This window comes from Myotis brandtii, unplaced genomic scaffold (genome assembly GCF_000412655.1).
Source record: "Myotis brandtii unplaced genomic scaffold, ASM41265v1 scaffold179, whole genome shotgun sequence".
Taxonomy (NCBI): domain Eukaryota; kingdom Metazoa; phylum Chordata; class Mammalia; order Chiroptera; family Vespertilionidae; genus Myotis; species Myotis brandtii.
Genome location: NW_005356635.1, coordinates 3,453,919 through 3,467,164, shown reverse-complemented (window position 1 = coordinate 3,467,164; position 13,246 = coordinate 3,453,919). Strand labels below are relative to the sequence as shown.

Below are 13,246 nucleotides of genomic sequence, written 5' to 3'. Positions count from 1 at the left end.
CCCCTGGTGGTCAGTGCTCTCCCACAGGGGGAGCTCTGCTCAGCCACAAGCCAGGCTGACGGCTGCCAGTACAGCGGTGATGGTGGGAGCCTCTCCTGCCTCCTCAGCAGCGCTAAGGATGTCTAACTGCAGGTTAGGCCTGCGCCCCCCCTGCAAGTGGCCATCCCCCAAGGGCTCCCGCGCTGCCAGAGGGATGTCTGATTGCCAGCTTAGGCCCAATCCCCCGGGGAGCGGGCCTAAGCCAGCAGGTGGTCATCCCCCGAGGAGTCCCAGTCTGCGACAGGGCACAGGCCGGGCTGAGGGACCCCCCCACCCCCATCGAGTGCACAAATTTTTGTGCGCCGGGCCTCTAGTAGTATAATATTACTAGAGGCCCGGTGCACAACATTTGTGCACTGGGGGGATGTTGTACATGCGGGGGGCGGGATTCCTCAGCCCTGCCTGTGCCCTTTCGCAGTCCGGAAGCCCTCAGGGGCTGTCCGACTGACAACTTAGGCCTGCTCCCCATGGAGAGCAGGACTAAGCCGTCAGTCGGACATCCTTAGCGCTGCAGTGGAGGCGGGAGAAGCTCCCGCCACTGCCACTGTGCTAGCCAGCTATCAGCCCAGCTTCTGGTGCACTCCCACAAGGAGAGCGCACTGACCACCAGGGGGCAACTCCTGCATTGAGTGTCTTGCCCCCTGGTGGTCAGTGTGTGTCATAGCAACCAGTCATTTGCTGTTCGGTCGATTTGCATATCAGCCTTTTATTATATAGGATAGTATAGTATAGTAGAGAAAAATAGTATTGATATTTATTTCAATAAAGAGATATAACATAGTTAAAGAATACTTTTGTAAGAAAACATGTACCAAAAAAGAGTTATAAGAATGAAAAAGTATTTTCTTTTTTTAAAATGTGTGATGCCTTTCTCCCTTTCTCTTTTCCTTTCTCTTTACCATCCTGCCTTACTTCCCTCCCCCTGGTTTCTACAAATACAAGCCTGTCATTTATAGCACTCTGTCATCTGCCGTACCCAGTATCGTGGGTAATTATGAATGGCACACATGTGACAACTTTTTTGTTCGTGTAATTTCAGTTTATATTTGGAGAATCCAACACTGAATAAGCTTTGCATGCATTGTCATTTTAGAGATTTACTTCTTTAACTTCATTGTTTTAAATAAACTAAACCTATCTTTTGATAAGATAATCGAAACAGTGACTTTCTTGATTCTTAGTCTTTTTTGGTTTGTGTGAATTGTAGTATGATGTTTTCTCTACTACTACTAGTGGGTTAATAATTACCTAATACCATCCCCATTAGAGACTGAGGTTACAGGGACCTGGGTAGAATAATTAGCTCTCAAAAAACCCTATACTGTGCTCCTTTTTGTCCACCAAAGACTCACTCCTTTCCCAGGCTTTTATATAAAAAAAGAAAACCTGTTTTTCTTTTTCTTCCATTTTCCTCCTGGGTTCAAAAGAAACATGGGGGTCTTTGGTTCTATAGTACTCTTTTTTTGTGATCTAATACATGTAATCAATTTATACTCTATTCAAGAGTAACATCCATTTAACAGCAGCTCTCTCAGGGAAAAGGAAGTGCTATCACATTAATTATGCATGAAGATTATTAAGTGAAATCTGAAATATCCAAGATAGTTTCACATGTGAAAAAATTAACATGTTAGAATTCAGGAAATATAGGACTGTTTAATATGGCCCTCAACTACCCTGTGCAGTTGAATAATTAATACCACTTTACAAGTGAAGAGACTGAAACTCAGGCTTGTTAAAGGAAGTGGTTGGCGAAGGGATATACCCAGCATCACATCACTAAATCTCCCAGGCTGCTGAAAGTCTTTCGAACTAGGAGCTCACTCATGCTGTCTAATCTACACCATGCTTTTTAAACTGCATGAAACCCATTAGTTGGTCATTAAATGAATATAATAGGTTTTTGACAAGCATATTTTTTATTTTTGTTTATTTTGAAATTCATTTCAGTATTTATTTTGACATTTTAAATTTATTTTATAAAATGTTCATAAAATCATATTTAATATTAACTTTATTATATTTTTACTTTATCGTACATAGTAAGGGTATTTTACCCAAAATTATTATTTTGTTTTTCTGTACTTATATGAATGGATATACTGGATCTCAGTGTAAAATGTTTTTCTTTCCAATGGCAAGTGAAAAAAAAATGAGGAAAACATTGATTACAAACATTGACTGTTATACTCCCCATAAATGTTTATTTACAAAATAATTCTTTGCTTTTTAGGTTATATTTGGAATTTTTTGTTTATATAGTTAACTGTTGATTGAATCTGTTTTCCATAATTATGTGACTCTTTTGCTATAATTGACAGCTTATATCTGCTGCCCACTGGCTCCGTTTGCTGATGCCATTTCATAGAGTTTGGAATGCTATATTGCCATTTCCTCTTGTACTTTCCTGAGTTCCACATCTGGTATTTGTGATTCCTTCTTGGCCTGAGTATCCTAGGCTCCCTCTGGCTTCACCCTGTTCTCTAAATAGTGGAGTGAACTGTGGCTTGGGAATATGGAGACCTAAGCTCTCTTGGATCTGCTGTGAACTCGCTCTTAGCCTATGAGCAGGTCACTTTACTTTTCTGAGCCTTAGAGCCCTCTTTGTAAAATGAGGAAGATGAGTCAGTTCATTTCTAAAGCCCATTTGAGCTTTAATAATCTGAACCATCACGCTATCATAGGCTGAACCCTTTAACAGAATACAAGTGGTGGTGGCATCAGATTCACGAAGAGGGGGCTGGACCACTTTTTTATCTCTGTTATATGAACTTTTGTGTTGTATAAACTGGGGTGAAAGAGGCCATAGTTAGGATTTGGGGAAATGGCACAGATTGCAGCAGCAATGGTACTTTGAACTGAAAGACTTCAGGGAATGTTTCTAAGGGGAAGGGGATTTGGTTCTTATATGAGATAAACTAATGTAAATTTGTTTCTAGTTTGGAGAAACAAGGGAAATGTGACCTCTAACTGTGAATTCACCAGGTTCATGTGAGCACCAGCTCATGGTTTAAAAATGGATTCCCCAGATTTACTGATTAAGAATTGTTCCTTAACAAAGAAGTAGATTTGGGGATCTTTGAAAATTCACTGAATTAGTGAATTTTTTTGCTGAGGAGAGATTCTCTACTTTAACATTCCTTTATGTTCTAGTCACAGCAACTTAATTGATAGATTCATTCATATATACTTTCTGTATGGAGGAATTTCTATTTTTCTTGTTGTTAATGCCATTTTTGAAGTTTTCTAAAAAAATATCTAGTATTTTAATATTATAATAAACTGATATTTTTCTTAATTATTTACTACTGTTATAATGATTAGTGTCAACAATCTAATACTTTTTTATACAAGTAATAAATGGACATATTCTCTAAAAGATTTAAACAGTAGCTTATGTATTAGCAACATGTATATCTCACTCCTCACATGCTGTCTCCTCAGGCTGTGTAGTGTGGTAAAGCATGTTGTGAATCCCTCAGAGTGCTCTTCTCCTGAGAGATGCATCTTAGCCTACCTCTATGATCTCTACGTGTCATGTAGCCACCTCAGAAGTAAATTTGGAGACCTCTTCAGGTGGGTAGAAGAAAATCAAAAGAATAAGGGTAGGGTTATATCTCTATTTATTAGTGACTAGACCAATATTGTCATCCTTTTAAATAGTGAAAGTTAGGCATAATTATATCTGCCAGAATTCATATTGAGTTACCTTTCATTGTATCTATAACCTTATTACAAATGCGTGTTTAACTGTGATTGCGATTTTGAGATAAACTTGTGATACATTATTTTATATTTTGCACTTGCTGTTACCTCACTGGGAACATTGTTTCCCACTTTTGTGTGCACTCACTTTCTCACTTTGTTTCTCTGCTTCCATTATCATCCTGTTTGAAACAGCATCCCTGACTCCCTTTCATTCTCTGCATCTTAGCACTTGCTACCACCACAGGTACACAGATGTTGGAAAATACATACTTATTTAATGTTATTTCGAGGAAACTCAGATTATTAATTATAGGAGACAGTCATAACTGGCAAAATAAATTTAGAATCTAGAAGGAGGTAAGGAAAGCACGATCAGTTACGGTTTTCTCTGCTCCATATTTTGCACCCATTTGTTTGTAAATCCTATGAGCTAGCTCTACCTTCCAGGTATAGTACCGAGAATCTGACTCCTATTCATTGCTCTGTCACGACCACCATGGTCATCTCCTGGTTAGACCATTGTGTAGCTCTTCTTGAAATTTAGAATCTAGAAGGAGGTAAGGAAAGCACGATCAGTTACGGTTTTCTCTGCTCCATATTTTGCACCCATTTGTTTGTAAATCCTATGAGCTAGCTCTACCTTCCAGGTATAGTACCGAGAATCTGACTCCTATTCATTGCTCTGTCACGACCACCATGGTCATCTCCTGGTTAGACCATTGTGTAGCTCTTCTCACTGGTTTCCCCTCTTGCCTCCTTGACTCTCTTGAGCACATTATCAACACATCTACTAAAATCATCCTTTTAAAACAAGAACAATAAAGTTTTCCAATGGCTTCTCATCTATTCAGAATAAAAACCTATGAAGTCATTACCTAGCCTTTAGGACCTACTGGATCTGATTTTCTCTTCTGCCTTTTCCCCCTTGTTCCATTCTGACTATGTGCACCTCCTTCCTGGTCTTCAGACACTCTGAGCAACCATTGTAGGGCATTTGCACTTGCTATTACCTCTCTTGTGTTTTCCCTAGTTACTTGCATGCTCACGTCCACAGTTCATTCACGACTTTCCTCCCAACCACCCCTTTTATTTATTTATTTGTTTGTTTGTTTTAAAATATATTTTTATTGATTTCAGAGAGTAAGGGAGAGGGAGAGAGAAATATCAATGATGAGAGAGAATCATTGATTGGCTGCCTCCTGCACGCCCCCAACTGGAGATCAAGCCTGCAATCCGGGCATGTGCCCTTGACTGGAATCGAACCTGGAACCCTTCAGTCCGCAGGCCAACGTTCTATCCACTGAGCCAAACCAAGTAGGGCCCAACCACTGCATTTTAAATAGCATACCCCTCTGCCTACACTGTCATTCTTTGACCTTAGCACTAACCCTGGCACATTGCATATTTATTTATCATCTCTCTCCTTCCTAGAATGTAAGCTTACCAACAGTAGAAAGTTTTTCTGTTTTATTCGCTGCTATGCCCCAGTACCTGGAAGAGTGTCTGGCACATAGGAAGCACTAAAAAAATGTCTGTTAAATAAAAGATATATACAAAAATATCATGAAACTTTTCATGGTATCAATAGGGAAAAATGTGAAAGTATGTCTCCATGAATGGTTAGGTTTCAAAATAATCCCTTACAGGGATGCTGTTTGAGTGAATCTTATGAAACATCTTTTCACAGAAATTATGTAAGAGCAGTAATAACCTGTATCCTGCTGCTTTTTCACACAGAGCTTTCAGTTGGCAGTTTTTAGAGAGCTTTCTCATACGTGATTCACTTTAGGCAACAGCCCTGTTCTTAATAGTGAACTTCCAAGAAAGCTCCAGGAGCCCTAACGCTCCTGCCGGGCAGTGTAAATGAGTTCATTCCAGTCTTGTAACCTGGGTGCATGGAGATCAGGAGACCAGCTTGCACTGAGGGCTGCTCGGGATCAGCACAGGGGTGCCCCACAGCTGTGACACTGGCTGAGGTTCCCTTGATTAAGAAGTGGCAGAGAAACAGCTGTCCCAGGAAACCTGGAAGTCAGACATTATTTGCAGTTTGGGATTAAGAAATATGGCCCAACAAAAGCTAGATATGCAGAGAGATTTCTGTTAATATACTAATAAACCAGTTTTAATAATTGGATCTGAAGCACCATCTATAAAGTTGTGGAAGAGAAATATTTGGGGGACATATTCACACCTACCACTGATTGAGCTGCTGCTTGTGCCAAGCACAGCACTGGGCTATTTCCATCAAGATCCTTACTCCACTCAACAACCCCAGGAAGTAGAAATGATGTTCCTATCACCAAATGATTGTTCCTCATCCTAATTAATAAATGATGAAACTTAGACTTGAACATAAGTAATTTTGGCCTCCAGGTGTGTGTTGCTTTCATCACTCTATCGGAGTCTATCGGGTTTTTTGATACAGGCAATTTCAGAAGGGAAATACCTAGGTTATTTTCCTTAAACCCATATATGCCTGCACAGAGAGTGGTAAGAATCTGAGAGTGACCGAGGTAGCAGCTGACTTTTTAATAAAACATAGACGCTCACCTGGAAAGAGTCTAATAAATGAAAGAGGAAGCCTAGAAATGAAGGGCGAGGAGACTTTCCCATGAGCCATAGAGTTCAGAAAAAGTGAGCATTCCTGGCTGGAGGTCGGCAGAATTCTTTTGTTTCTAAAGGCAGGAATGAATAGCATGTTAGAATTAAGTGGGAGGCTGAATAAAATAGACAATGCTTCACTACTTGCAGAAGACTGTTTCCTCCAACACTCAGTGAATTGGGAGGTGGAGGAAACCAAGGATGTGGTGTTAGGGAGGGAATCAGCAACGAGCAAAGTTTGATTTTGTTTCATCTTTAGTGGGAAAATGAAATGAATTAGGAACTATTGCTAAGTGAGAATGAAAGAAAAGTTAAGTAGAAAGTTGGCAAGAGTTTTTAAGTCAGAAACTGGAGATTTTAAAAGCCCTGAAGACTGTATAGCATCCATCATTTTGAGCAGGTCATAACTCTAGATGGTAAATGTGCATTCTTCAGTGACCACTGAGGAGTTTTTACATAAGTTACCTGGAAAGAAAGATAGTGTAGATTACAATTACTGCCATTTAGTGGGTAGGTTTAGTCCTCTCTAATGGACCAGTGCTTCCCAAGCACTTTTGGCACCTGGATTTACCTGGAACAGCATTTTAAACATACAGATTCAGTAAACCTACAGAGGTCCAGGAGTCTTTATGGTTAACAGACCACCCAGAGGTGATTCTGAAGGAGGAGGTTTTGGTAAACCACAAATTGAACAATCTCTGTTTTCTTAAAGCAGTTGGCAGTGGCAACAGTTTAGGGTAAAGAGTGTTATTTGTATGCCTTTTCATTTTTAAAGCAATCATTTCTGGGTACTATTTATGTAGGTGTATAACACTAGGGGTAAAAAGCCATATGTTGCCTTCATCACAAATAAATTTGCTGCCAAAAAGTTAATCTAAAAGAAAAAGATTCTCTGCTGCATAAGAGAGCTCTTGAATAGAGGTGGATGCTGCTTGTGAACTCATGTCCACAGCAATAGGAAGGAATAGCTGAGTATACATGGGATCTGAGCTTTGAAATCAGATTGTCCCTCAGCTCCATCTGCAGAGCCAGATTGGATCAGATACTTTCTAATTCCCTTTGTACTTCTAACATTCTATGTCATATTCAGATATAACTCACTGAAACATACTCTGTTTTCATGATAAGCCAGCCTCTTAAAAATCTCATAATCCTGCTACAAGACAGAACATGATAAACTTTTAGGAATAATAGTTTATTCACTCTTATTTAATGTGTGTATCATCCGTTTCCCCCAACTGGAATGCAAGCTCCTGGAGGGCAGGGAATGAGCCTCTCTTTCACAGCTCTGACCACTTGACCTCTGCTGGATACCCTGTACCTAGAGGAATAGTTTTGCAGGATATGTAATTACTACTAAGCCCTGAATTATTCCTGATGTTTAGTCTAACATATTTTTATTCTTAAGTAATAACACTTTGCAACTACTGTTTAGAGATAGTTGTTGAAAGCCTTAGTAAATTCTTTTATTTTTGAAACATATAAAATGTAGAAAAAAATTAGAAAATAATTAAGATTAGTAACCAAGTTCTTACTCTTGTTTTGTTCTTCACAACCCATTCAGCAACTATTTATTGACCAACGAATACATTCCAGCCACTGTGTTCAGTGCTGATTATTAAGAAATTGGAATCAAGAACTCAATGTGACTCTTTTATAAGAATACATTACAGTTGCTACCATTTAATCTGTCCTTAAATTAACTAACTTTCTAGTTATTCTAGTGTGTTTTTTTTCTTAACTCTTCTTCTTGTAACCTCAGTAGTGCCTGTTCAAAAGTTAAGCAGACCATATATAATAATGTGATACCTGCTAATTCTAACTTGCGATGGGATCCGGACTTCATGATGGATTTTATTGAGAATCCTTCAGCTTGTAGCATCAACTACTCTATGCTAGGCAAGATCCTCAGTGACAATGCGGCCAATCGCTACAGCTTCGTCTGCAATACACTCATGAATGTATGTATGGGCCATCAGGACGCTGGAAGGTGAGCTGAGTTACCCTGAAATTTGTGACTAACCACAGTTGTTGCTTTGGTGCTACTTTGAAATTAACTTCCTTAGTAATTGCCTAGGCTGACAGTTGAATGTTGTTTTCTCTTTTTTTTTTGTATATTATTTTATCTGCTCTGTACTATGATTTCCTTAACCCAAGAGACAAAAACATATACAAGAAAAAATACAAATAAAAATTGTCTATATTTTAAAAATACTGTATTTAGGCCTACCTAAATTACATAGTTTCTAAAAAAAAAATTTATGTTCTTAAAAGGTCATTGTATAGGTTAAGTTTTTTCACAGAGTAATTGACATCTGTAATGGTTATTGTTTGTTGTTTACCAGCATTAAAAACAGAAAACATTTAAAGCCATTCCCTTTTATCTTCTCCAGGTTCTACTAGGTTATTTGTCAAGTGGGTATTTATTATATCCTTGACTATAAGAAATGAATGACTTGTTTATGGTAGTGAAATATGTGTTCTTAAGTATGTCACATGCAGTATTTCTTTTTTGTTACTTTATACTGTGTCTGTTCTTTTTCTTCTTTCTAGGATTAATGACATAGCCAATTTCTCCTCCGAGCTGACAGCATGCTGCACTGTTCTTAGTTCAGAGTGGCTGGGAGTTCTGAAGGCTCTCTGCTGTTCTTCCAATCACGTGTGGGGGTTCAATGATGTACTTTGCACAGTAGATGTAAGTGTTCTTTTTCACTTAAAAACTCAACTGCAATTAAATATTTAGTTAGTGAGCAATATTTTTTAATTGGCTCAACCCTTAACTGAAATGTAAAATTTTTTTCCTTTTCTCACTTTAAGCAGTATACCAGAGTGTGGTTGGTGCTGTGTTGCATGAGAATATCCAGGCTCAGATTCATTGGGGCATCCAGTCTTTCTTAGTGATTGTGTCTGGAAGTGATGAAAATATACCCATTTATATCACAGATTTCCTAGAATATCATATGCATGATATGTGAATTTCTTAAAAATCCATCTTAATTCTTTACCTATTTTTGCCTATCACTTCTTGGTGTGATCTTTTGTATGTTAATATATCGTACATATAGAACAATTTTATACATTTAAAAAAATACCTCCCAGTTGAAGTTGAACTTCCTAGTTCTGATATCTCAAGTCTGGGTTGGACAGTCCTACTCCATTCTGTGTCTCGCTAAGATTTTAGGCATGTCAAACTCCTACCTGTGGCCTGCTTTTCTAGACAGGAAAGACACATATTTTTATCTTTAACATTGTTCCTTAACCTCTTAGTTGTTTTTGTTATACTTTACCTCTAGTTAGTTCACTCATCTATAAAATTGGAATTAACAGTAGTATGAACCTCACATGGTGTTGTGCAGTTAAATGAGGTGACTTTTTGTAGATTGCTACCCACACTCCCTGGCATATACTACAACTTAATACTAAGGTTGCTATTATAGCTTTTTAAATTGTTATTATTATTTTCTGCCAAAGTCTTGTGAAATCTGTAAAGGTAGAGGTTATATTATGAATGAAATAACTTTTCTTCCTCTTTTCTCTCCTTTTAAAATTTAGGAGTCAATTGTAAATTTTCAGAGTTATTTTTAAAACTAATTTACTTATATTAAAGACTCATTACTTTGTTATCCCTGAATAGAACCCCAAACCATTACTGAGGCTTGTGTTTTAACTAGGGCAACCTCCAGGTTTTTCCTTGCTTATTAATGGCTACCCTTAAATGACAGATCCTACTGAATTTTGCAGAAAAGTTGTATTTTTGCTACATCTTTTAGGGATTTCTTGATTTTTTTTTTCTTATTGTTTTTTTTCCCCCCAATTATTTGTACTCAAGATGAAGCCCAGTGTCTTCTTACAGCACTGGGATGTGTGGGTAAACCTCATTCATTGTCTTATAAAGTAGAAATAGGCCTAGAGGAGAATACTCATGCTAAGTTTCATTCACTCATTTGAGGATCTGAAACCTCATTGGTGTTGCCTACATTCTCTTAGATATTAATCTTAGCTGTTACTGAAGAGGGTGTTAGGTATTAAAACGTGTCAATGTTTTTCTTGAAGGTGAGTGACCTTTCATTCCATGATTCACTAGCTACTTTCATTGCTATTCTGATAGCACGACAGTGTTTCTCCTTGGAGGACGTCGTGCAGCACGTGGCACTGCCCTCTCTCCTCGCGGCAGGTGAGGTGGCATCCGGGACAGCGTGGGCATGTGATGCTGGTCTTGGTGGGATGGTGTCTAACTAGTGAAACCCAGTGAGGGTAGTATTCAAGGGCACGTGCGTTGGGCCGTGGTGTGGCCTGCAGGTAAAGATGGTAGAATTGTATATCTTGTTCTACCCAGAGCACTGTGACTCCCTGGATGTTGGTACCTGGTTTTGAGGAAGCACGTACATTCGAGTTTCTCAGGAAAATGTAGCTGGTGTCTTACTTTTTACCATAAGTAGCATGTTTTCACATTATTCCAGAAAGTTTAGCTTAATAGCAAGCCTGGAGACATGTTCTTGAACATGTGAGGAAACTTGCTTTGGAAATCCTTCTTCCCCAGCTTGTGGAGACGCGGATGCCGAGCCCGGGGCCAGGATGACCTGCCGCCTCCTGCTCCATCTCTTCCGAGCCCCCCAGGCCTGCTTATTACCTCAAGCAGCCGGTGAGCTGATAGCCCCAAACCTCTGATTATGTTTTCATTTGCAGCTCCAGGTTCTCAAATGACCAAGTAGGCTGTTCATTCTGTAATTTCCTTCCTGACTTTGGGGGGCCTGCTTGAGGGTGATGAAGGGGTGCAATGATGCCACTGAGAGGGCTGTCAACACCTTTCATTTATGTAATATCAGGATGTGTTGAGAAACTCAAATCCAGAGTTAATAAACAATAAAAATACTTTTGCTCTTAGGCCAGCCATGCTGGTGGGCAGCGTGATCCTCTAACATACTATGCATGTTAGTTGTGAACCACAGCATAGAAGCTTAGGACAGTGATTCATTTATGTTTTTACTAAAGGGAAAACATCTAGGGATGCTGGTAAAATCTGTTCCTAAAGATAATTTCCATGTTAGGGTGTGTGTGTGTGTGTGTGTGTGTGTGTGTAGAGAGAGAGAAGAGAGAGACCATCAGCATAAATGGATGAAAATCCTAATGTTTTTGACACATCTCTCTAAGGAGCAAAAACATTATTATTTTAATAGTAAAAAAAGAAACGGTTAAGTACAGGGTGCTGGCAATGTTTCTTAGTGAATTCATGAAGCATCAATTAAAGCTAGCTAATGGCAATTAAGCGCCCACAGTCTAACAGTGAAAAGCCCTATGACTGTAAATGGTTACAAAACACTGTTAATAATGGTGATGAGACGATGAAAGGCTTGTTCTTTGTTCTCATAGGCAAAACTTTCCCTGGAATAAGATCATCTTGTGATAGACACCTTTTAGCTGCTGCTCACAACAGCATCGAAGTGGGAGCAGTGTTTGCTGTTTTAAAAGCAATTATGATGCTTGGTAAGACTATCTTGGCACTAAGCTTGGTTAATCACCAGAAGTTTAATTCGATTTAATAGTAATAGAAATGTTTTGTTGTTGTTGTTGTTGTTGTTGCTGTTGTTGTTGGCTTTCCCCAAGTCCAAGTTCAGTTGTACTCCCAGAAGTCTGTCCCTTACCTACAACACTGGTGGAATTTAAATATATTTTTTTGGTGGGGTTTTAACTGCATGCTATCTCATTCTGATGTAATACAGATCCTCAGACCTCCTAGCTTGTGTTGCCTTCATTTGTTGGCATAAGTCACACTTTGTGATGGACACAGAAAACTTGATGACCTAGTCAAAGGTTTAAATCCCACGTTATATTCTAGGAGTAAATCACCAGAAAACCTGGGTTTCAATCATAGTGTTTCTGCTTCCACTGTAACCCTGAACAAGTTTATAACCCTGTACCATAGTTTTTTCATCAATCAGGTGATAATTGCATTGAGATTGATATTACTGATAAATCAGTATTACATAGCATAATCCTATCTAATAAAAGACAAAAAGGGTAATTAACCGTACCTCCGCTACACTTCCCATTGGCCAATCAGGGCAATATGCAAATTAACTGCCTAGAAAGATGGCGGTTAACTGCCAACAAAGATGGCGGTTAATTTGCATACACACAATGATGGGAGGCGAAAGGGGAAAGACGGAAGAACGGTGATCAGAAACCCAGGCGGCAGGCAAGAGCTGGGGGGCGGGTAAAGGCCGCCTTTGCCCACCTCCCAGCCAGTGATCGCCATCGGAAAGCCGGGCAGCAGGCCAGGCGACACCCCCTGACCGGGGGTGCTGGATGCTAGTGGCCGGTGATCGCCATGGTGATCGGAGGGAGAGAGAGCCAGGGCGCAGGCCAGGCAGCAACCCGGGACCCCTGGGGGCCGGGGTTGCCAGCTGGCCTGAGGCCCCGTGATCCCCATGGCGATCGGAGGGAGAGAGAGCCAGGGTGCAGGCCAGGCAGCATCCGGGCACCCCAGCACCCGGGCACCCCAGCACCTGACATGCAAAGGTCGGGGATGAAATGACTTTTCCCAACCACATCTGCAAATATCCTGGGAAAGGCATCACTGAAGAGTTCACAACTCTTACTTGGCAAGGAAGAAAAAAGTTGACAATGGAAACAATCCCTTACATCAAAGTTAAGGTCCCTCTGGGTAAAAAAGAATATTTCCAATGTAAAGGAGGGAGCCGGAAAAAATAATAAGTTCTCATGACTTCCACTGAAGATTGAGCATATGACAGAGTCAAAACGAACATACAAATTAAAACAGACAGTGGACATTCAAATGACCTGAATCAACTGTCACTGTTTGTCCCAATAGCAGCAATGCTTATGTGATAATATAGTTTAACAAACATACAAAACAAGTCACATGATAAGAGAGGTT

The 13,246-nt window shown here is 39.7% G+C and overlaps 2 protein-coding genes across 5 annotated transcripts in view; one reads left to right on the top strand and one right to left on the bottom strand.

Moving 5' to 3' along the window:
- MED12L (mediator complex subunit 12-like) overlaps window positions 1-13,246 on the top strand; it is a 397,491-nt gene that overhangs the window by 310,475 nt on the left and 73,770 nt on the right. For all 4 annotated transcript variants that reach the window (XM_005863465.2, XM_014537429.1, XM_014537427.1 and 1 more), the window contains 6 exons: window positions 3,484-3,615; window positions 8,111-8,338; window positions 8,902-9,043; window positions 10,402-10,522; window positions 10,889-10,990; window positions 11,719-11,832. In XM_005863465.2, coding sequence (XP_005863527.1) covers window positions 3,484-3,615; window positions 8,111-8,338; window positions 8,902-9,043; window positions 10,402-10,522; window positions 10,889-10,990; window positions 11,719-11,832 — 839 coding nt within the window. The remainder of the gene's footprint in view (window positions 1-3,483; window positions 3,616-8,110; window positions 8,339-8,901; window positions 9,044-10,401; window positions 10,523-10,888; window positions 10,991-11,718; window positions 11,833-13,246) is intronic.
- Window positions 1-13,246, bottom strand: part of P2RY12 (purinergic receptor P2Y, G-protein coupled, 12) — a 52,626-nt gene that overhangs the window by 20,366 nt on the left and 19,014 nt on the right. The gene's annotated exons all lie outside the window — the stretch shown is intronic.